General features: G+C 36.5%; 1 protein-coding gene and 1 long non-coding RNA gene across 3 annotated transcripts in view; both read right to left on the bottom strand.

Annotated features, from left to right (window-relative positions):
- Positions 1-568: 568 nt before the first annotated feature.
- LOC148673336 (protein FAM221B-like) lies at positions 569-6312 on the bottom strand. 2 transcript variants are annotated; one of them, XM_088629721.1, is made up of 7 exons: positions 6164-6312; positions 5824-5969; positions 3854-3997; positions 3223-3333; positions 2569-2769; positions 1681-1800; positions 569-902 (listed from the first exon to the last, which is right to left on the bottom strand). In XM_088629721.1, the coding sequence occupies exons 2-7, from the start codon at positions 5954-5956 to the stop codon at positions 793-795; spliced, it is 819 nt and encodes a 272-aa protein (XP_088485847.1). In that variant the 5' UTR covers positions 5957-5969; positions 6164-6312; the 3' UTR covers positions 569-792. The 2 variants fall into 2 exon arrangements, with proteins under 2 accessions (XP_088485847.1, XP_088485848.1); XM_088629722.1 differs by having other exon boundaries at positions 772-946.
- Positions 6313-7566: 1254 nt separating this feature from the next.
- The window catches only part of LOC148673335 (uncharacterized), a 21250-nt gene continuing 3004 nt past the window's right edge, over positions 7567-25812 (bottom strand). Inside the window, exons 3-7 of the long non-coding RNA XR_015936003.1 lie at positions 11778-11889; positions 9670-9785; positions 9394-9472; positions 8804-8851; positions 7567-7977 (exon numbers count right to left, since the gene is read on the bottom strand). This is a non-coding gene — a long non-coding RNA (uncharacterized LOC148673335). The remainder of the gene's footprint in view (positions 7978-8803; positions 8852-9393; positions 9473-9669; positions 9786-11777; positions 11890-25812) is intronic.

The raw sequence follows: 25812 nt of genomic DNA, 5'->3' as shown, positions 1-25812 counted from the left end.
CTTGATGAATACAGCAGTAATGCCAAATCTGGTTTGAGATGAAAGATTAGAACTTATTTCTGAAATACTGCACTCTTTTCTCAAGTGCCGTTAATAATATTTTCATGGCAGAGCCGTTAAGAGTTTTGATGAGAACAATATATAGTTTATGAGCTACAGCTCATACAGTATGAAGAGTAATAAACCAGTCTGGTCCAATGAACAACTCTCGTTTAAATTAAAAGTACGCTCCCAAGTCCAAAGATCAACTACAGTGTCTGTGGGATCAGTACCTATAATCAAGGCTACTGATTAATTTATGAAATAGGAGTTTCAAAAGATATTAAGCTTGTTCCTCATGTAGGCCTTGGGATAGTAGAAAGTACTATTTAAAGTCACCAGTGCTGTTTCCGGAGTACTGAGTACTCTGATAACTATATAACAACAAAAGGATTTGTATTTACACTTTAATAAATAAATATCAATGTAATTACTTATTTTATTAACTTAAGTTTCATAAAATAATTTTCTAAAATACATTTTTAATATTTTGTGGTGTTTTCTTTTTGTGTAAAAGTCTCAACAAGCCTTTTGGTGTTTATTCACAATGTTCTTTATATAGTACATACTGTTTTCATGAAACAAAAATGATTGCCTAGTACCAGACTAACACCAGTTTCACATAAAATTATAATGTAAAAAATGTCATGAAGGATAAATAAAGATTTAAGAAGGAAAAAAAACAAGTACATGATATAAAATGGAAGTGCATGGAAGATTTAATGGAAGATGTTTGCTTAATGTTGATTGTAATTATTTCAGAATTCCAGTAATGGACTTGAAAGCTGGATCACCTTTCTCTTTTCCAGTTAAGACTGCATTTCTCAGGCCAGGCATCTCAGCAAATGGTAAATAGGCTTCACCTGTACATTTAAAATTAACACTTGGCATAATCAGGTTAATGAAACTGAAACAAAGAAAAGCATATTATAGCTCCATCTGCTGGTAATTTAACTGAGAGCATGAAACTTGTCTCATTGTGACTCATTGTACTTTTGTGGAAGTACAAATGGAATAATAATGTAGTTGAACTATTGCATAATTGTGTGGGTTATTCCTGGTTGTGCCCCTTTTTTGTCTATGCTATGAAAAATCTTTAGGCTGCCCGCGGTTTTGAGATATAGTACAATTAGGAAAGATTTCTTTCCTAAGGCCAACTTGAATATGACGTTAAAATATTGCATTATGATATTGAGGACAAATGAAAATGCTTATTAAATTAGGAATTCATCTGTTTTTGTCTACTTCTGCTCTTGAACACAATACACATAAATCTAGGTTTTACAACATATAATGTGTTACATACTGGCCTTTACCTTTTGGATAACAGAAGCAAAAGCATTGTTTGATGTAGCCATCAAGTGAAAAAACAAGGGATAACAAGCAGTAGCATGTACTATATGCAAATATGCAGATTTATAAGTGCAGTGCTTCTGTTGCCTGGTAAGACAGCTTTCTTTGGCAATACTTGTATCTTATGATCATTAGTGTGCAGGTCAGCACAGCTTTCTTTGGCAATACTTGTATCTTATGATCATTAGTGTGCAGGTCAGCACACTAATATCAAAGTAAAATGTTGACTGTATGTCCATTGAGATTTGAATTGGTCTGCATTGATCCACTGTTATATTCCACTCTTACCATAAGGAAGGCCAGACTTTTTTCTGGAGTCTTCGGTATCAAAGATAGTTTCATGTTGTTCCCAGTGCTTGTCACAGGAGGCACACAGAAAGCTGGATTCAAAGAACATACAACGGCATCCTGTAAAACGTCAAATGAAATGTGTATTTTAGAAATGCAAACATGATGTGTGAGATGAGTATTTGTTGAATAGGTCCTGTGTTCCTCAAGACAGTATGCCATCCATCCATTTGCTAACCACTTCACCCAGTTTAGATTAGGGGGTAGCGCCTACCCCAACTATGCAATAGGCACAAGGCAGGTTACGACCTGGAAATGATACCAGTCCATCACAGACACAGATTCGCACACACTCACATTTGGGCCAATTTTCCCAGAAGCCTATTAACCTACCAATATGTCTTTGGATTGTGGGAGGAAACCAGAGCACCCCGAGAAAATCCACACAAACTTGGGAAGAACATGCAAACTCCACACAGAGAGCACAATTGAACCCAGGACCCCAGTGCTATGTTGCAGCAATGCTAACAACTATGCTCCCCTATACTGTATTGCAGCTTACACTGAAGGATGTGCATCTTAAACTGAAGGATGAGAGGTGATTCTCTGCAGTGACTCTTCTATGCAGCTGTGGTTAGACACTTTCATGCTTTTATGTGGCCTTTTTCAGTTATGTTGTTTAAGTCTCATGGCAGGAACAGGAAGGCAACCACACAATATCAGAACACCTGAACATGAAACACTGAAAGCAATTGCATTAAAAAGCCTTTACCTCAAGGTATAAGCTTGCTAATGTAAGTAACAATTTGTCACCCTCACTTAACGATAAAACGTGCCTTTAACATACAGTAGCTTTTATATTTTTGAAGCTTCTACAGAGTTTTGTACCTTTCTTCTTACACCTATGGGTGGTTGGGTCATGCTGCTCGTGAGAATGTTTGCATTGACACCCTGCCCTCCAAGCAGAGGTATCAAAGCCTGGCCGCTTCCTTAGCCAGAATTCACCCACTTCCTCTGGCCGTGATGGTATGAAGGCGAAGGCTGCACAGCCGCAGGAATGTACAGTGCATGACACCTGCACATCACCTCCTGAGAGAAGCAAGAGAAGTCTTAAGGCATTTTCGGAAAGAAGACAAATACAAGAGTGAGAACAGAACCTTTGGACCATTAGCAAAACTAGAATTTAGAATGATCCTAACATAAACTATTATAGATTATTCTTAAATGAAGCTTTTAGATTGCATTAAATTACATTAGATAACAACATAAGAAAGGTTTCATTCTTGAAGGAAGAAAAGGCTGTATCTTCAACAAATTGTCTGGTAAGCTTATTCCAGACTCCTACAATCTCAGTTATAAAAGGACTTAGATAAGGACATGAGTACAGTTTACTGCCATTTGTTTGAGGGCTCTGCATTGAAAAACTGAACAAAAATCATTTTTTTTGTTATCTATGGTGAAAGAATAACAACACATTCAGAGGGTGAGACTTGGAGGCGTGTTTAAAGATAAACTGCCGAGCTGTGAGATACAGTAGCATACCTGTGTAGCTCTTGTGTTCATTCAGACGATGTCCACAGAAACACTTGGACTCATCTCCAACACGGAAACAGTCCCACAAATAGTCTGGACATCTCCATCCAATATAAATGCCTGTTACATCCCATAAAAGGTAATAGAAAATGTTTTTGTAGTATTACAAATTCAATATTGTAAATATTGTGCATTTGACAAAACACTGAATGAATAAAACAGGTACAGCCATTTCTACTATACTATTAATACAAAGGACATTGAAAATTATAAGGATGAATTTTAGGTGAGCAAGAGTGAAGGCTTGATGCTTGATCTAAGCATTTATCCTTCTGCACTCTTAGTTTTATGTAGGTTGTTTGGTTTAGGATATATTTCCGGAATCTTTTTCTTCTCACCAAAACATCTATGAAGATGGCTTTCACTATTTGTATAATGGATTATTACTTACCATAACTCGCTTGGTCAGCTATAAAATGCTGATCTTTATCTACTTTCAGTTTTTCTCCCCCTGCATTTCTATGCTGTGAATGAAACAAGCCTCCATTCTGCAATGTGTCTTTGTATTTGCTTCATTCACAGATATGGTACAATAAGTGATGATACATACAAAGTAAGACAATTATGCAGTGTAGCATACCTGTCTGAATTGCTTTCATAGCTGCATCCGTTTCTGGGTCAAACAGTTTTTTCACACTCTCTCCAAACTGCTCTCTGTGCATTGCCTTGGCAACAGACACAATATCATTGCTTCTTGCAGGTACTATAGGTTTCACTGTATACCCTATAAATAAACAGCACAGATTTTTGCTCACAGCAGATGAAAAGAAGAATCTGAATTTAGTTCCCTTTCTGTAAATGGCCACATTATAAAAAAATTATATTGATCTGAAATCGGAGGATAATTCTGAAATCTGAAATATTGGATAAAGAATGACAAGTGCTCTTAAGTTTCAACACCACCAAAATCATCGGTACATTTTTGTTTTTGCTTATGACTTCTTTACGAATAATCTCTAAGTATTAAAGTGAATATTGTACTTTACTACTGTGCTGTATTAAAGTAAAGCAAATACTGTCTTTAAAGTTCTCTACTTTAACAAACACTTTTGTTTTGGAGATACTTCAGGTTCAGCATGTGTAGAATACAATTTACATTTGAGAGTAAGACAACGTACATATTAATCTGAGGACAGGAGGCACTTTACTATACAAAGGATTGTGGGAGTCTGGAACCTGTTACTCATAATGTTTTTTGTAGGCGACTGAAAAAGTCTCCCCCACTTTGAAACCTTTGTAAGGTACTTTATGGTTTCAAAATTTTACAAGCACTCAAAACAGGAGTTATGTTGACATGAGTTTTTGATTTTATCAGGAATTTTGATCAAGTCACCAGAGAGTGCTGGGGAACTAGATCTAGGCAGTGTCTCTGTGTTACAAAGTACCTTCCATTTTTGATGATTAAGTAGATTATGGTCACTGAGATATTCAGATGGTTTACATTTTTTGTGCTGTTCTCCTACTTCATGCTTTAACAGCTTTAACCCTGAGTTGCTTTCATAGCTCCTTAGTTTTCATGGTTGAGTCTTTGCTTGAAATTCACTACCTGACCAAGAAATCTCACAGAAAAGGGTGTTTTTGTTATGAAATCACAAGTACCACTATAATTAATATTGTGGCTCAATAAGGTAATTTTGTGCACCTAAAGTAGTTTAATTTAGATTTGCCACACCCAAATGTCTTGAATACCTTAGTAATCATGACTTTTCAATTTTTCCTTAATATTATCTATTTGCTTCTTTCTTTGTGGGGGTGGAGGGGGTGTTTGCTTTAAATATGTGAAATCGGTTACAAGCATATATGTAACAAATATTAATTGCTACTTCCAACAGATCTGAATGCAAACATTAAACAAGAAAGATCTGTGTACTTGCACTGAACACTGCAAGTATGATGTAAACCAACAGAAAGCAGAGTTTTGAATGAAATGTCCCTCAGGGCAAGGATGGGGTACATTTGCTGGTAAGTGATTAGCTCTTAGTTCCTTTGCCCAAGATGAAATGAGTAGATTAATTGACTGAAAACTATTATCTGCAACTGCCTTTGATTGTACTAACAGTGGCCTGACCTGGATTGTGTAGATTCTCTGTACCATAACGCCTTCCATGCTTCATTTAAGGTGCATTAGAATTGGATCTTATACCATATAAACCCCTGCATTATGTAATTTTAACTAATGCACTTTGACTGCACATAGCTTATTAAACTTCTGTGACTTGTATTACTTGTATAATGTTTTATGTTCTTGACTCCCACTGGGTAAAAGTGGGTGAATAACAATAGAACACCAAATTAATAACATAAAAACAGCAACAAAAACCAGTTATGGTAATAGTGATGATGACTGTAAATGCATACATGAGCAATATACATACTGAAGGTAATCCACACCTAATACTGCACTTGGTATCAAGCCAGTAGTACAATAATGCCTCAGTTCCAGCTTAATCTGTACTAACAGCTTTTTTGTGATGGTTTCAGAGATATGAGATTTATAGCCACATGTTGATTTTGATTTGAAGCCTTCAAATAATGATGCATTGTACTTACCTTTAGTAACAATGGAGGCTTTCTTCAGACACATGGTGGTTTGGTTTCCTTGGGAATAGTGTAACTGTTCTCTTTTCTTTCCTCCTGTCACACTTGCACTGGCCTTTACTTCCCTGTTTCTTTCAGCAGCCATTAAGCTACTTTTCCTTTTTTCCCCAAACAGAAAAACACCAAAAATGTTCTTAAAAACTTTAGAATACTCTCAGAATAAAAGGAAAGTGCTTGTTCATGCCCAAGTAATGTGAGCTGTAAAAGACATTACTATGCGCAAATACAGGCTGATAGCAGTGTGCTATTTCCGTCAGTCCAAATATTTTAAATCCAGAAAGTTTAATCTTACCTCCCTTGTTATAATCAGCTGATTAGGGATATTGCTTTGATCATGAATGTTTTTCCTTAGCTGGTTTTCTGTACTGAATAGTTCTGTCTGTTTACAACAATTCTTACTAGCAACAGCCATTATAATGAGATGGGAGGGGTTCTGTTAGTCACACATAAACACTCTAACCCTGAATAGCAACCTGTGCTAAACTAGTGGAGGTTTAGACTCCTGTAGCTTCATGTTTCAGCACCTGTTGACAAATGTTTGCAATATTAGATTAGCAGTATCATTAATTACACTAAAAAGGGTGGCACTAACCTTGTTTGGTTTATTTCCTGCCTATGGAATAATTCCCTATTTCAGGCAAATCCCCACTTGCACAAGAACTGCCTTTTTTTCTTCTAGAGAACTATATACAGTATGTCACTTCTGAATATAAATAGGCTAAATTGTATATATATATACAAAACCTAGTCCCCAGATTAGGCATTATTACATCACAGTTGTATACAGTAGACCTGTCAGCGCATGGATACAACGGACATATTGAATTTAATTTGCCAGGTATTAAATACCTTTAATCAGCAGCAACCTTAATCTGAATTAATAGTATGCTTTGTTTACAAGGGCTCTTCTCTCTCTGCTAAAACTATAGAATATGGTTGCACACCTTACAATTTATATGTAACTGATATTTTTTTCATTTTACACTATATGAAATTATGGCGATACTTCATATAGTGTAAGGAGCCAAGGCAGTGTTTTGTTAGCCACATTGAAATATTATGAACTATTTTAGCTGACCAATTTATCCAACAGGACTTGCTTTCAGTATAGTCACTGAACTATAAAAAGTAACCATGCAAAATACTGATACTACTATAAATAAACATGCGTATAATCAAAAGAAACCAGCACTTTTAATATTTCAACAAATAATACAATAAGATTCGAAGGGTTTATTTAAAATGCATGAAATATTGTTTGTTTAATTTAGACTTGATTTAAATTGATAGTAATGATGTCAAGGAATTTCCCAAGAATTTATAAAGATAACATAAAGGTGACATAAGGGTTTAGTGTCCCTTTACCAGATACCGGCAGTTTTGTCAATCTTACAAACAATGAATCAAGTGCAAATAAAACCTCAATGTGTCTTTAAAAACATGCCCACAAGGTGTCAGAACAGGATAAAAAAAATATCCTCACTGTATGCAGACATTTGTTACCAATATGAAAAGATATAAATTGCAAGCTTGGTTAGAAGTATAGGAAATATTAATATCTGTGGTAACAAACACAGTCTAGTGACTTACATAAGTGGTACTGTACTGCACAGTATATAATTATTTCTTCTGTAAAACGCTCTGTCAGTTGTTTTTGTGTGGATAGTTTTAACATCTTAAATATCTAACATTTTATCTCTATTTTTTAAGGCTAATATTGTCCATTCTAGTGTTACAGTATTTCTGTGAAGTGCCTGTGTGTGAATATTCAATATAAACAAAATAGATAATAACATTTTGCTCATATGAACCAAACACAGGCTGGTAGGATGGCACAGTGCTTAGCTTTGCGGCATCACAGAGCTGGGGTCCTGTGGTGCAATTTTCATGAAGTTTGTATGTTCTCCCTGTGCCTGTGTGGGTTTCCTCCACAATCCAAAGGCATATTGGTAGGTTAATTCATTTCTGGTAAAACTGGCCCTGGTGTGAGTGTGTGCCTGTTTGTGTCTGTCTGTGCCCTGTGATGGACAGGCATCCCATTCATGGTACAGTATATCCTGCCATTCCCCCATGCTTGCTGGGATAGGTTCCAGCTCCTCTGCAACCCTGTATTGGATAAAGCGGTTAGAAAATAGATGGATGGATAAACCAAAAGCAGTAAATGTCAGACATCTTTAAAGGTTTTATCTTATAAAACCACTGAAAAAGAACTTCCTTAAATGGTTCGATTTCATCCCAGTGTGTGCTATGAAAGTAGAGTCTAATTTTGCATGAGTAAGGAGAAGTCAGAAAGAAAACTGCACCTCTCTTTACTCACTCTCACATTCTCTTTTGTTCTCCTATCCCTAATATGTTTGCCTTACATTACTGCCGTCACCCTAATTCCTGTATACTGTATATCTGAAGAAGGCTTCACAACTGTAACTCTGTATACTTTTCTTTAATTTTCAGCATGGCATTAACTTCTATTTGGGTTTCTATAAATGCCAGACCACAATTTAAAGGAGACCAGACTTTTAAAAAGAAAGGACAGGAGAGTCTGGAGAGGAACGTAAATGTGGACTTTAATCAGACCTTAACAAGTTGTAAAAATACACATCTCAAGTCTTTCAGTGATAAGTGGCATTGTTTTTTGAGAAGTACTTTAAGTTTGATTGTGCTGCTACCAACTGTAGGGCAATAGGAGTTTCTGAACGACAGAGTTTTTTAACTCCTCGACTGCTCTATTTGATATGTTTAGTTTGAAAAGTGTACACAATTTGTGGGAGTGGTTCTGATGAAGATGAATATTCATTCTGACTTTCACTCCAGTGATTCTAACTGTTGCTTAAGCACTGAATCACCTCTAGAGTGAGAACTGACTAGAAAAGAAATAAAGAAAACACAGCATGGAAACACTATACACCACTTATCAAGAGAATAAGTTTTCTACCTTTTTCATGTTGGAGGCAGTGGAGGCAGACACATGCTTATCCAGGCTCTATTAAGGAAATAGGACAGAACTAGAAATTAGCATTTGCAACCTGATACAAATTCTGTGTCACAGACATAAAGCTTCCAGACGCACTACTGTCCTTTCACATTACACCCCCAACCAATCTGTCCTGTTGACGAAAAATTCAGCATAATGACTTTACCAGTGTCATGTCTGTCTAAAACTTTCAGTGCACATGCTACAAAAGAGATAGTCATCTTCCTCATACCTTTTTTTGATTTGTAGTAGTCATAAGTGATATGTGTTATTTGCTGCTATTGATGTCACATTTTTATTTTGTTTCATCGAAAAAGCAGAATTTATGTTCATCTAAGACCTTCTTGTTCATTTGTTCATAAAAGTAGTGTTTTCTTTAGACGTTATCGAATAAGGTCAATGACTGCCAGAGTCTTGAAATGCTAACTGAAAAAAGTAGTCATGGCAAGCACATGAAGGCCAAACAAGTTTTCTCCTATCACATTTTGTGTGCGGTCTCTAGGAGACTATCGACAAAGTTCGATCAAGCACAGTGCTGAAAGTTATCTTACCACTCCTTTCATGTCAGTGCCTGTAAATAGCCACCTCACAAGTCTAATGAGCCTCAGACTAAATTCCCATGTCTTCCACCTGAAGGTTAAAAAACAGACATTTATTAAATAATATTTCTTTATGTACTTTCAGATACCATAGTGTAATTATCTGCTCTATCTGGTTATAGTTTATGAAAATAAGACACCAGATAACCTCAAGTGTACTCTTTGTGTTCACATCTTGTGCCTGATGTTTTTGTTTTTATCTCATCCCAACCTGTATAAACAAAATACCAAAGCTCAATGACAGCATTTCTTCCATGCAGTCTGATCCAGGGTCAGGTAAAGGCTGTAGATTGTACTGGTTCACTTAGATTTGGCAGCAACCATCCTTTGGTATTTACTTTGCACTGAAAAACAAATAGTAGTTTTAAAATGGACATATTTAATCAATGTAATACCGTGCCTTGTAGTAACAAGGACTGTGCAGTACAATTTAATTAGTGAAAGTTAACTACAGATTTACTCAACAGGTTTCCAAAGCGATGTGTAGTATTCTTAGACTGCTTAGCAGAGATGTTCATGGCATTAATATACACTAATAAAGACAGTGGGAAATTGTGTTTCTCACTAAAGTAATTTTATTCTTTTTAAGCATAATATACATGTTAAGTGTGTTAAGCCATGTATACTGTTTTAAAAATCACTAGACCGACACCCTAGAATCTTCAAGTTCTCATTGCAATCAGTGACTGAGGGACAAACCAAGAATATTTAAAGGGCAAAAGCGATTTGAATTAAATAAATGAGCCTCCATTACAAAACGACACTATTGGTGTCCACATGGGTGTGTTGTTTAATTAAGCAATTAAGGCTTGGAAATGATGGTGATCTCCTTATTTCAGACTCCTTCGGCAGAATAGATTAACATTAATCCATCAGGTTTTAGTATACACACCTGAAAAAACAGCAGCAACAAGTGCTTGTTTATAGCAGTATATAGTACTACACATTCCTAGAAAAAGTAACATGGAAAGGGTATACAGTATGCAGTATAAGCTACAGCTAGTGAAAAATTTTTCATTGCAAATATGGCTTTTGAGATTTTAATGAAGTTCTATACTCTTAAATGGTCTTGAAAAACTCTTGTTGGCTTTTTCAAGACTGTTGTTAACATATCTTGATATCTGTTGGATCTGAGGACAAAAAATAAAAACAATCAATTTATAATGTTTGTCTTTCATTCTGAAAGGCCTTCTTTGTCAGTTAATATTCTTGGCATTTAAATTTAATCTTAAAGCCACACAGTAAGAGAGGCACAACAATATTTTCTTCTGTTTTATTAAGATATAATTGAATAGATTCAACCTTTTTGACATCAGACTCATAGAAAACAACATACTGTCGCCTGGCAAGCCATAAAAACCAGTTAGGATAATATATGCCTACTCATGGGATAAAGACTCCAGGGAAGAGTTTTGTTTTAGGATTAGTCATTCTATCCTACCATTAAGGCATGTATTACCATGAATTAATTTTACTCTTCTAGCTCCCACAAAGGTATTTGAAAAGATATCAGTGCAGAGGATCTTGGACTAGGAATTAGAAATAATGGTCAAGCTTTTCCTGTAGTTCTATAGAGTGCTTACTTAATGTTTTTTTTTAATTTATTGTGAAAAAACACTAAACACTAAACAGTTTATTAAAAAAATGTCTAACAAAAAAACGTATACATACATTTCTCAACAGAAATGATAATAATATGGAAACATAGCCAGCAGCCATATCATTCTGCAACTCACCATTAGCAACCCACTGAAGCTCAGCAGGTGTGGGCCTGGGCAGTACCTAGATGGGAGACCTTCTGGGAAAAGCTAAGGTTGCTGCTGGAAGAGATATTAGAGGGGCCAGCAGGGGGTGATCACCCTGTGGTCTGTGTGGGTCCTAATGCCCCAGCATAGTGACAGGGACACTATACTGTAAAAACATGCCATCTTTTGGACGAGATGTAAAACAGAGGTCCTGACTCTCTGTGATCGTTAAAAATCCCTGGGTGTTTTTAGAAAAGAGTAGGGGTGTTACCCCGGCGTCCTGGCCAAATTTCCCATTGGCCTTTATAAAAATTATGGGCTCCTAATAATCCCCGACTATTATTTAGTTGCATCATTCTGTTCTCCTCCCCACTAATAGCTGATGTGTGGTGAGTGTACTGTTTCCTCTCACAGTCCAAAAAAGCACTGTACTGGTAGGCTAATTGACTTTTGGAAAAACTGTCCCTGGTGTGAGTGTGTGTGTCTGCATGTGTCCTGCACACTGGCATGCCATTTAAGATGTATCCTGTTGTGTGCCTGTTGCTTCCCGAGATTGGCAATGGCTTCCCTCCCTTCCCTTTTTTTATTCACCTGGCCAGAAGAGTCCCTGTGTAGAAGATGGTAGTATGATTCTCCCTCATCACCACCATGATATGATCCCAGGCTCAGTTTCAAATACTCTGGAGATGGTGGGGGTGGAGTTCTGCTGAAAAAAGAATGCAGGGATAGAAGTCAGATGTTTCTTATTCATACACTGTGCAGAGCAGGTGATTGTTTGAAATCCGGGCTTGTCCTCTCCTTGAACTTTTGAAGCTATGAAGTCCACATCTTCATGATCTTTTTCTTTTCTCCTTCTGGCTAGTTTTGGCTAGTAGTGCTTCACAAAAAAGTATCCCCACCCTCCCAATGCTGTCCCCTTTTGTTGAAGTATAAGTGATGTAAGACATTTTTTACTGGGAACTTGAATTCTCATTCCCTAAAGCATTCATGGGTGAAAGAAGTTAAATATCAGAAGACATTGCTTGATTGCCTCGCAATTAATTTTTGTAAAACTGGCCTACTAAATACTGTAGATTAAGCTGCTTCTTTCTAAGTTTTTTCTGCATTTTTTTGTATTTCAGAATTGTAACAGATCACCCAGTTCATTAACTTTGCTGCAATCACGAACATCACCCTGGTTTTTTTTTAAAAGGAAGCAGTTAGTAATAGTAGATGATAATGCTAATCAAATGCAGTTATGATTCATAATCAGTTACTATGGAGATGATTTGAGACTCCTCACCTAGAAAGCTAAAGTAGTCATACTAGTAGTGTAGGGTGGAGAAACAGATACACTGTCAACACTGAATCTACTGTAAGTAAGGCAATGTATTGTTTTTAGGTTTCAGCAAACCTACAGTAAATTGCTTTTAGGTTTCAGCAGCATTTTAATATAAATCCACATTCCAGCATGACAGGAAGGAGTGGAATTCCCAGCAAGGAAATGCTATCCAAGATGTATTGTTTTTAAAAACACGTATTTGAGAAATCATGAAAACAACCAGAAACTGTTTGAATCACTGTGATAGCAGCATTTTAAAAAGGTTTATGTAACTGTTTGATAATTAGAGTTTAATAAGTCTTGTATACAATACACAGTACTGCACTGATCTCTTTCTTTTAGTTTAGTATCTTTCATTATTTTGCTGCCATATACTGACCCACCATTTTCTTATTGGAAATGAACCATAAAGTGTTTCAAAATTATAGTGCTTTCATCATTAAGGAAAGAAAGGAAATTACTTGTAGGTGCAGGTTAATTCTGCATTGCACCCTGTGCCTCTCACTTTAGACTCAGTATGTTCCTCAAAGGGTAAATAAAGTAGTTACTGAACCTGAATGTATGTAAAAATAATATACATTACTATACATATAATGGTATTTGTAGTAAATGTAAATAAAAAGGGAATACAACTAAACAAGATTTTTTGTCCTCATGTTTCATGCATTTGAGATATTCCACAGTAAAGATGCTATCAAGACTAGCAATATGGGTGAGTACAGAATCAGATCTTATCCAGGTGAGGGGCATTTATTCTATTAGTTCACAATAACATTTAACAATAGATATTACATACAGGGATGGCACTGTGGTGCAGTGGTTAGCATTGTGGCTTGGAAGTACCAGGTTCCTGGGTTCAGTTCTTGCAGTGCTCCCTGCATTGTGTTCACAAGAGTTTCTTCTGGGTGCTCTGGTTTCCTCCTTCAGTCCAAAGACATACTTGTACAATATGTTAATTGACTTCTGGGAAAACTGGCCCTGGTGTGAGTATATGTGTGTTTATATCTGTATATGCTCTGTGATGGACTGGCATCCCATCCAGGATGTATCCTGCCTTGTGCCCTTTATACAGTACAGGTACTCTTTTGACTTTTCATGACTTTCCTATATATACTGTATTTATACAGTTTATAAACTTATAAAGTGCTTTGCAATCCTTTGAGGTGAATAAGCTTACAGTATATTAAAAATGTTATCAATTAACAAAGACAAAGACAGCCTCTCTTTATGTTGCTGGCTACAGGAATGGTTCCTTGAAATGTCTTCATTATACACATATACCCCGTGTTGGTGACCAAAATTTAACAACATTCTGATGAGGTCTTACTAATTTGTTTTGTAAATAATACCGCAAGTAGTAGACGGCTACAGATTGTGAGTTTTTTTTAAATTTACTTCCCTCTTATGAAACTGTTCATGTTTGTAGACTGGGCAGATATACTGGGAGATACAGTATAACTCATTAAATTGGCTGGTGGTCTGATCCATGTACTAAACATCATCTTTTTGAATTGCTGGGGGATATAGAATTGAAACAACGAAGATTTAATTAACAATCCAGACATTTTCTATTTCTCCCTGAAAATATGCAAGGATATTTTTTTCTCCTGTAACAAGTGTGAAAACTTTTTTTTTTAGGAATGCTTGACCAAGCAAATGACTTCTGGGCAAGACCGTGTGTGAAAAGGATGAATATGTGTGAAAAATGAGTTTTTTCATATATTAAGATGATGGCTGTCTGATGGACAATTCCTTTTCCCATCCATCTATTCACAGCTTCTAATACTAAATACTTAGTGTTTAAATTTTAAAAACTGCAGTTTAAAAACTTTTGGCCAATTAAATCCAAACTGTATCATCCTAGTTAACATAACATTAACATCTGACACACTGTCTTTCTTGCAATCCCAAGATGGCTGTGCTACCCCCTGTTTTATTCTCACTGCTCAAACTGCCTCTGTCATTTAAAATGATCACTAACTGAAACTAAACTTGGCAGGTTTTAAGATCAACTGCTTAGCAAATTGTGGACTCTTAGCACACTGCTCCCTTTCAGGGACTGTTTGGCTAATTCATGCCAAACTTGGTAGGTATAGTGGTAATACTGTTAAATTAAGTCATAGTATGGGCTCCTGTTGTCCACAATTTACAAGCTTCAGACTACCACTGTCTTGGAAACTGCTACTGTACATTAATTGACTTAAAACTTGGCAGACTTCATCACATTAAAACCTGCTCCATCTGTACACCTCACACAGTGCAGAGATAATTTATATGGATTATCACCTCCTTTGCAAAACACAACTTTTGTCACTAGTGTTCTTTTAAATATGTGTTTACCTATATAGATATCCACATTATTTTATTCTAATTTACCTTTTGGTTATTTTGCAGTTCACTCAGACTGTTAAATAGGTAGTCACTTGACTGGAAGCCTGCAAAACTGCAAGATGATTTAAATGTTTTTTTACAACATTTCCTGACACTCTGTTGAAATTTTTATCAGGTTCCCCAATTAAATGTTTCATGGAGAATTGATTTCATATGAAAATCTAGATATGTCATATTTGATTATTCATTCCTACGTCGGTAGAGTTAGCACAAATTCGAGGAAATATTGTATCTTCAACTGACCACAACAAATTCACAGGTACCCAATGAATCCAATGAGTTATTGTTGTGAAGCAAGCCAGGATATCCTGACTGATTCAGCCAAACTGGTGCTCCGCCTAATCTATGTCAATGCTTAGGGAAATAATCAGTTATTAGCAAAACTAGGATCTGAATTGGTGAATTCTGGGTAAGAGAGCTTACAGTATATTCCAAAATGCATGTATCAGATTGCTCAGGATTCGCTTCCCCTTTTTTAGTGGGATATCACTTCTAAAATTGCCTTCCCGCTGGTTACAGTCACAATCTGTTTAAGAACCCTTGCAAAACAATCTAGGAACACAACTTGCACTTTATTTGAATACTTAAAATGTTTGTGTAATATCATGTAAATCCTGGTTCTTGTTTTATCTATTACTTCGCCCTGCACTTTTTGGTGTGCAGTTGAGACCTTGTTCAAAATCATGCAAGGTTTTTGTTATCTGTAAAACTTGCTTGACAAAAACAGGGGTAAAACGTACCTTTAACACATTTCTCATTGTTATCAAAGCCAGTATAAAAAGATATCCTACACTTTGGTTTCCTCTTTAGAAGAAGGAAACATTTCAGTTTTACTTATGACAGAAGTTTAAGACCAGTTTAAAAAAAATATCAATAAGGCAATTACAAGGAGAAACAATACTGAATGTTTCAGTGGCCAGGATTAGATATAATTATTATGCGACCTTCCCAACCATGCTGTCTCCATGGCTTATCTAGAAACAATAAGTGTTCACCTTGCAATGAATCTTCACTGGTGTGCTTCAGTACAAGGTCAGTTATTATACTAACATTCATAAGAGGACTATCACTTTACTTTTGATTAGGTCTCAACAGAGGTTCAAGTGTCAACAGCATAGTCCGGTTCAGTTTGTTGATGCAATAAGTAGAGGAAGCAACCATAGGTCAGACTGGTGTGGATTACTAGTGAAGAAACAATGTAAGGCTTGAGTATTTGACCGTACTGTGCCCTGATATGCGTGACGTTTACGAGGCATCAGGTGACACAAATGACTCACAAGCAGTTGTGGGAGTGCTGTCCAATAATACAGCAAAAGCTGCAGGAACTCTGATTCTCTGTGGTTGAGGATGTGGCTTATGAGCTCCAAAACCCAACTCATTCCACAAGAGTTGAAATGGGTTAATTTCAAATGATCATGATAGCCAATACAGCCCTTGAACATTGAATGTATGAACTAATGAATATGTGTAACGTTGATTATGTGAGAACGTAGAAGCGTTGGAAAATAAGCCATCTGATTGAAACTAATTGCGAAGGTGTTGCAGATGAATTTTCTGGTCCAGTTTTGATGTAGTGATTCATGAAATACCAAAACAAGAAATATTGTGGAAACTAGCAGTCATCTAACAGACAAGAAACTGTTCCTAAGACAAAGATACTCCAGCTGTCTGATTCCTTTCAGCTGTTCTCAGTTGTGACACCATGAAAATAAACGCTAGAAATGTTTGGTGCTTGTTGGTCTTATGGGCTTGAGTGTATCATTATATCCTCAAATTTAATTGTGCAAAATAATGCACATTTTTTCTTGCACAACAGTTCACCAATCCAGAGTGAATTTGACAAACTGTCAACTAATATGTTAATTACAGTATGCAATATTATATAATTTGGATAAGCCTGATACAGAATATTGTCTAAGGATTAATTTTAATTTAGGGTGACTACAAAAGTGTTGTGAGGATTTATCACCAGCTCTTCTGTAAGGTATTGTGAAGTTTACAGTGTGTAAAACTGTTAAATGACTTGAAATGTACAGAGCATGCGCTCCTTATCTCCCCTGTGGTGCTGCAAAACTTGCAGTGTTACATAGGGAGGTGAGCTGAGAAAAAAGTAATTCCTCATCAGGAGGGTATAAAAAAGAAACTCAAGAAGTTCAAGAAAAATAAGAACAAAAAATGAATAGCACTAACAGAATATAATGGATCAATCTTTGCCATGAAATGTTCAGGCTCTGCTTCTGATGTCTTAACAGTACAAATTCTACGTGTTTGTATTCTGTGGAAGTGCACTTGCGATTTATTTTTAGCAATGACTGGAATAACTCAAAATGTAGTAAGTGATTAGTGTCTTCTCTGTTCATTTCTCTTAACTGCTTGGCAAATGCCAGTTTCATAGTTACTTTGGACCGTTTTGGCTTAACTCAGCATGTCAACTTCCAAACACAAGCATGGCTGTACATTAGACTTTGTCAGTTCCTCCATTGTAAGCTGTTTCCCTGGACCTGGCAGTTACACTATTTTTTAGAAATAGCAAATGACCTGCGTAGACTGAATATGGTGAACTCACAGAAGATCACAGAAGAAAGAACTGAAACTCCCCTTAGTGTGAATCTGTTCTACTTTAGGATTCTGCTGCTCTTTACAATGACACTCACAAAGTTATTGGCAGCTTTTGCTCTTTTCCTGGTACCTAACTGAATTGTGATTTATGAAGACTATGAGCCTATAGAGATTCCCCTCAAGGTGGTCAGACTCACAGTAATCGTATAGTTCTTCACCTTCAGTTAAATGTTTAAACTAGTTAGTAAATCCACTTTTTCATCCTCTTCAGAACAATGTAACACATTCACAATTCTCTGCTGCGCTCCAGGGAGCTTCTCCTTTTGGGAGTTGGCAGCTTGACGGAAAGTGTCAGCACTGTTCCTCTTAGGGATCAATTTACTCCTTCTGCCTCTGGGCAGAGTTGACTGCCAGCTTGATATTTGGATGTCAAACCTTCATTTGTGGTAGGCATGAGGTGCCATTCTAAGAGATTAATGATTAATTTAAATTAATCACTGGGAAATTAATTTATCCTCTTATTTTACATTTTTGAATGACCAGTGATTTGTTGTTATATCTATGAAATTTTGAAAGGGCCAGCTGTGTGCTTTTTTATATATCACATAGGGGGAGAATGAGGAAATATCAACTGCAGTCCTCTGTCCTGCCCACCTTTAAACCCTTTTTTCTTTAACAGATCACAGGCCAGAGATTCAGAACTGATTCAAGTGGAGGCATGTCCATTACTGACAGCACTAAAAAACCTGCAAGGGCTCAGGAAGCCACAGGAGTTGCTGTGTTTGTTGAGACCCAGGACAGTCTTCTAAAATGGCATTTGCTGACCTAGTGACAAGTGTGATGCTAGTCTCTTCTATTACGACTGTTAAGACTATTTCAGAGTATATCACTATTCATTTTATTTTAGACCTTAATCTCACAGAGATGTTTTTTGCACTCTTTTTTCCTCTTTGAAAGATAGGTTACGATCCTTTTGAATATTTTCATTTCTGTGAAGCTGTTTGTTGTCATGAGGAGTACCTGGAGTTCTGTTATTCTCATCGACCATTTATGTGCTCATGGGGCAAAATCTGGGTGCTTCTTTTCACTTAAAATGAAAGGGTGACAAACAACTGTACATACAAAGAAGAGGAGAAAGCTTTTAAAACAAAAAAAAAGTAAAAGTCAAACGCCATTAATTAATTAAATTCTATGAGTCTGCCCAAATCCTACTTGCTGATAAAAGAAGCCTTGTATTGCTTAGGACACGAGAACTTACAAATTACCTCAGCAACACATGGACCTGAGCCTACACTTGAGCAATACAGTCAGCTTTCGTTGAGGACTTTGAGACTTTGGGGATTTTTATTGTTGTTGTTGGATAGCGTAGAGTAAAAATCTACTGGAGACTTTTTGTCGAGTAGAAGAGCAGTTTATTGTACAGTATATTTGGCCAAAGAGACGCACCCTCCTTGCAATTACGAGGATTGTTTTGACAAGAAAAGTTACAGCTGACCTGTTATGAACTTATTGATAAAAAGACAAACAGCTTGAGTCTCAAAAAGGAAAACTTCAATTGTATTTGATTTCTATTGGTTAAGCAAACGTCTACGACAATTAAACATAAGATGCCTGCAATCATAAGATGTCTACAAAACTGAGCTATATGCAGGTAGTTGCGATTGGTCTTTTATTTAAAAACAATTCATTGGAATTCTTAAAACAAGTATTCTTTGTGTCTGCAGGCCCCTAGTCTTCTCAACAGCAGATGCATTTAATGTTGCAGCTCGTGGTTTACTGAACATGGTTTACAAGGAGAAAATATAACCCTTCAACAGCTACAAATCTTGTATTGTGATTGCTTTTCTCAGGTTTAATACAATGGCTTTGAAGTCTGCCTGTGTTGTGTATGAAGTGTCTGTGTATTTGTGTTGCTCTGTGCTGATCTGTGTGATTGTGCTGACCAGCCAGGGCTCTTTTAATCACAATCATGCCTCTGAGGTCACTGCTTTCATCACAGCTAAGGGTATTGAAAAAGTCTAAAAAGAACTACTCATCTTCTGTCTCTGTATCTAGACTAATCAGTTAATATGTACTGTATACTTCTTAATAAGACTAGAAACAATGACTTGTAAAATATCCTTTAAGGAATGCAGTGTCCATTGTAATACTGTAGATTAATTTTCGCCAAACTAACAGGGTTCTATTGCAAAATTAATATAAGTGTTATAGACTTATTAAACGTATAATTTATTGAATTTAAAATCTTGAAAAATTAATTTAAAATTAATAATCGGAAAAATGAATAATCTGACGCTTAAAGATATGGCTTGCAAAACTTTTTGAGAAATACAGATTTAGGAACATTTGCTACACAAGTTCCTAATTTTATTTTTCAAGATAACTGACAATTTGCAATGCGCAGTTTTTGTTATAAAAATTAATTAATGTAAGACAAATGCTACACAGAAGGCTGGTCATCATCAATACAGCAATATCAAAACAAGCCAGCAGCCATATCACTCTGCAACTCACAACCGGCAGCCCACTGAAGCTAAGCAGGTGTGAGCCTGGTCAGTACCTGGATGGGAGACCTCCTGGGAAAAACTAATGTTGCTGCTGGAAGAGGTGTTAGTAGGGCAAGCAGGGAGTGCTCTCCCTGTGGTCCATGTGGGTCCTAATGCCCCAGTATAGTGACGGGGACACTATACTGTAAACGGGCGCCGTCCTTTGGATGAGATGTAAAACCGAGGTCCTGACTCTCTGTGGTCATTAAAAATCCCAGGGCGTTTCTCGAAAAGAGTAGGGGTGTAACCCTGGCGTCCTGGCCAAATTTCCCATTGGCCCTTACCAATCATGGCCTCCTAATAATCCCCAACTATGAATTGGCTTCATTACTCTACTCTCCTCCCCACTTATAGCTGATGTGTGGTGAGCGTTCTGGCGCACTATGGCTGCTGTCACATCATCCAGGTGGATGCTGCACATTGGTGGTGGTGGAGGGGAGTCCCCATTACCTGTAAAGAGCTTTGACTGGAGTGTCCAGAAAAGCGCTATAAAAGTGTAAGCAATTATTATTATTAATACAAGAAAACTGCAAGTAGATTCACTTTCTCACAACAGAGTGAGAAGAGTCAAAGGAAAATAAAAATGTTTATTATAATGAATCAGCGAGTCTGTATTAACTAGTAAAGAGATTTAAAAATACAAAGTCTGTCTGGGTGGTTTATAGCAGTGAATCCTGCATCCATTGAGCATGTGGACCTGATCATTTGTCTAAACAGAAAAAGCCCTGAAAGGCAATTTGCAAATACCCTATTAACTAACCCACACTGTTGTGAGAATGTCATTCATTTGCACTTACCATAAAGGATCACACAATAGTTTACTATTAATACAAATTACATATTTTTCATCAGCATTCAATTAGTGCACACCATAGTCCCCATATCTACCAGTTTCTCAAACAAAGTCATTTTCATAATATGCTGTGGAGATCATATTCCCTGCCACTGAAAATCTTCAAAACAGTACTGACTTTCCTTTGGGATTGGCCTGTAATGCTCTTATTCACTTTTCTATATCCAAACTTTGTCGGCATTTACTTCATGTCAGAGTTTTGGGGGATTTTTAAAGATACCCGACTAAGAGATAACTCTTAGAGATAACTGATCAAGCGCTTCCCTATCACCAAATCACTAACATCTTTGGCATGAGGTTAGAATCACTCCATTTTCTATTGGGCATTTTCTTATTTGGAGGAAAATAATTGAAGTAGGACAATTGGTCAAGTAAAGGTTAAAGAGCAGGAAGCAGGTGCTTCCATTGGTCATTGACATCTGCTCTTTAGGAGGAAAGCAGAGCCTCTTAGGTGAGAGAAATCAGAGGGAAAAGGGATCAAGGAAGTAAGAGAAAGAGACTTTAGTCTCAGAGAGATACATGTTAAAAAAGAGATCTATTTTTATACTTTATGGTTGCCTTTGTGTGACACTTTACCAAGATGCTCAGGTTCAAAGATTCCTTACATTACCTTTCAGGTGTTCCACATGTAATGCAACTTTTATATAATTTCAAAATATTATGTATTTATTTATATAATTTTAGGATATTAGGATATATTCTAGAAAAATCATTCATTTTAAAATGACCATCTCACGCAAAGGACATGTACAGAAATATCCGGAATATTTTAGTTTAGATTCTGCAAATCTCCTTCTCTTTCCTGGTAATGCTTTATTGCACATTACAAATCAAATGAAGCAAGACTAATAAAGACTATACTAGAGCTGCTTCCTGATGTGTACTTCTATATCATTTCTGAATACCTCTTGTTGTAACAGAAAAATACGTTCTGGATCCCGAAATGAAGTTTAAACAACTGAGTTTATTGCATGCAAGGAACAATAAGATCCAAGTATTGTTTGGAATATAGGTACAAAACTTACAGTATATATAGCAAACTTCAGTCTAATTTTTACCATGATAATTGGGGGAGGTCACCTGTGTTTGTACATTCCCAAGACCTTGACCACTTTGAATGGCAGGTTTTTATCTTTCCTTAGTTAGGGGGTCTCTATCTTGCACTTAGAATCTCTTATCAGTTAACTCCCCTCCCAGCCATAACTCAAAGGTGCTTAAGCCTGGAATATCTTGTGTCACAAGAAGTCTCTGTGTAGAAAGAAATCAGCTAACCCCTTTTTCACATCTTATATCTTTCTTCAACCTGTGGTCAACCATGCTTATGAGCCTCAAGACCAGTGTAAAACAATGTCAGGAATCTGTGGCTGTATCATTTTCCCAGTTAAATATTATGGTGTACCTTTTTACAAATAATAACAATGAAATTGTCACTTGCTCCACTCCCGGACTTTATATCCATCCAGTTTTAAAACTTTCCAGCTGCAATCTCCTGTGTCACACAAGGAGGGTGAAGACCTAAGGGAACACTCCCCCTGGTAGGTCTACTTCTCATGTGATAAGCTCCTCCTAGCTTACAACTGCAATATCATACTTTCTTTATGGGGATTTTAAATCTCAGCTTTAGAGCATGTGTCAATTTTACAAACATAAATGGTGAAATGCCTTGGGTATTTCTCTTGATATTAACGTTATCTTTAAAAAATCAATAAATTGAGTAAATACAGTAAGTGCTTAGAATTAAAAAAAGACATTAAAATGTGGAGCTGTGCATTACTGTGAATCAATTCATTGTATGACTTGCAAATTTATATGTGAATTACACAGACTGATTGACTCAAGATAGAAATGAATACAGCAGGAGTCTTTGATCCCACAAAGTCATCTTGAGTTATACTTTTACACACAGAACAATTCATGCACACTCTTGATATTTATTAGTGATAAATTGATACACTATATCAGCAGAGCTACACATTTCCTCAGCCTTAGTTACAACAAATGATATACCCAGCTTTTCAATATCCTGATAAACCATTCTAATTCGAACGTTTTATTTATTTTTCTAATCTTTCTCAGATATTGTGAGGACAATTGTGAGAGGGACTATGAAGGCACTTTTTTTTGTGAAATTTAAATGTGATTTAATGAGATGTTTGAGGTTCAGTGATACTCAGAAATCTTTAAAACCTTTAAACAAATCACACCCCTTCACGCTACTCAGAGCATCGGACTTTGTTCTGAATGAAGAAAAAACTTAAAGAGCAAGTGTAGCTCTACTAGACAACAGGATTAGATTAGACTGCAGTTAGCCTTTTTAAACACAAGACATTGTGGGCACCTTCAGAGGTTGCCTGTTTGTGATTGGTGACAGCAGTGTCATTTACCTGTTTGCAGCCTTTAAATTACACAAGGGTGATTTGTTACTGACTCATTGCTGCAAGGCTTTATAACTCTGTACATAGGAGTGGAGTTTTGCAGGCACTGATTGAAGACTCCTGCTGGACTTAGAGGGCTATTCCAAGAGGTAGTAATTAAGATGCTAGGTAAAGTTTTCCTAGTCTTTATCCTACAAACTCTTCTTTTCCTGACTATAGTAGTGTCATCAACTTCATCATCAGAAGAAGACAGCAGTGTTGAAAAAGAAAGTAAGGAGCACCATAAAGGTAAGCTGACCATTTGATTCCTCGTTTTCAATTCTTAAACACAGATTTAGGAACATTTGCTACATAAGTTCCTCATTTTATTTTTCAGGATAACTGACAATTTGCAATGTACAGTTTTTGTTATAAAAATTAATTAATGTAAGACAAATGCTACACAAAAGGCTGGTCATCATCAATATAAGGAAACTGCAAGTGCAATTGTCATCTCGCTCATTAGAGGGCATTGGCTTCACATTCAAAATGGCATTTTGCATGTTATGTGTGTTTGAGCTAAGCTACTGTAGATTCACTTTCTCACAACAGAGAGTGAGAAGAGTCAAAGGAAAATAAAAATGTTTATTATAATGAATCAGCGAGTCTGTATTAACTAGTAAAGAGATTTAAAAATACAAAGTCTGTCTGGGTGGTTTATAGCAGTGAATCCTGCATCCATTGAGCATGTGGACCTGATCATTTGTCTAAACAGAAAAGGCCCTGAAAGGCAATTTGCAAATACTCTATTAACTAACCCATACTGTTGTGAGAATGTCATTCATTTGCACTTACCATAAAGGATCACACAATAGTTTACTATTAATACAAATGACATATTTTTCATCAGCATTCAATTAGTGGACACCATAGTCCCCATATCTACCAGTTTCTCAAACAAAGTCATTTTCATAACATGCTGTGGAGATCATATTCCCTGCCACTGAAAATCTTCAAAACAGTACTGACTTTCCATTGGGATTGGCCTGTAATGCTCTTATTCACTTTTATTGTCGGCATTTACTTCATGTCAGAGTTTTGGGGGATTTTTAGAGATACCCGTCTAAGAGATAACTCTTAGAGATAACTGATCAAGGGCTTCCCTATCACCAAATCACTAACATCTTTGGCATGAGGTTAGAATCACTCCATTTTCTATTGGGCATTTTCTTATTTGGAGGAAAATAATTGAAGTAGGACAATTGGTCAAGTAAAGGTTAAAGAGCAGGAAGCAGGTGCTTCCATTGGTCATTGACATCTGCTCTTTAGGAGGAAAGCAGAGCCTCTTAGGTGAGAGAAATCAGAGGGAAAAGGGATCAAGGAAGTAAGAGAAAGAGACTTTAGTCTCAGAGAGATACATGTTAAAAAAGAGATCTATTTTTATACGTTATGGTTGCCTTTGTGTGTCACTTTATCAAGATGCTCAGGTTCAAAGATTCCTTACAGTACCTTTCAGGTGTTCCACCTGTAATGCAACTTTTATATAATTTCAAAATATTATGTATTTATTTATATAATTTTAGGATATTAGGATGCATTCTAGAAAAATCATTCATTTAAAAATGACCATCTCACGCAAAGGACATGCACAGAAATATCCGGAATATTTTAGTTTAGATTCTGCAAATCTCCTTCTTTTTCCTGGTAATGCTTTATTATTGCACAAAATCAATTACAAATCAAATGAAGCAAGAATAATAAAGACTATACTAGAGCTGCTTCCTGATGTGTACTTCTGTACCATTTCTGAATACCTCTTGTTGTAACAGAAAAATACGTTCCGGATCCCGAGATGAAGTTTAAACAACTGAGTTTATTGCATGCAAGGAACAATAAGATGCAAGTATTGTTTGGAATATAGGTACAAAACTTACAGTTTATATAGGAAACTTTAGCCGTTTATGACGCAAATTTTTACCATGGTAACTGGGGGAGGTCACCCGTGTTTGGACATTCCCAAGACCTTGACCACTTTGAATGGCAGGTTTTTATCTTTCCTTAGTTAGGGGGTCTCTATCTTGCACTTAGAATCTCTTATCAGTTAACTCCCCTCCTAGCCATAACTCAAAGGTGCTTAAGCCTGGAATGTCTTGTGTCACAAAAAGTCTGTGTGCAGAAAGAAATCAGCTAACCCCTTTTTCACATCTTATATCTTTCTTCACCCTGTGGTCAACCATGCTTATGAGCCTCAAGACCAGTGTAAAACAATGTCAGGAATCTGGCTGTATCATTTTCCCAGTTAAATATTATGGTGTACCTTTTTACAAAAAAAACAATGAAATTGCCACTTGCTCCACTCCCGGACTTTATATCCATCCAGTTTTAAAACTTTCCAGCTGCAATCTCCTGTGTCACACAAGGAGGGTGAAGACCTAAGGGAACACTCCCCCTGTTAGGTCTACTTCTCATTTGATAAGCTCCTCCTAGCTTACAACTGCAATATCATACTTTCTTTATGGGGATTTTAAATCTCAGCTTTAGAGCTTGTGTCAATTTTACAAACATAAATGGTGAAATGCCTTGGGTATTTCTCTTGATATTA

The sequence above is a fragment of the Lepisosteus platostomus genome, chromosome 4 (assembly GCF_059453375.1).
Source record: "Lepisosteus platostomus isolate fLepPlt1 chromosome 4, fLepPlt1.hap1, whole genome shotgun sequence".
Lineage (NCBI taxonomy): Eukaryota > Metazoa > Chordata > Actinopteri > Semionotiformes > Lepisosteidae > Lepisosteus > Lepisosteus platostomus.
The sequence above is the reverse complement of the archived record's forward strand: the minus strand, read 5'-3'. Positions and strand labels throughout refer to the sequence as shown.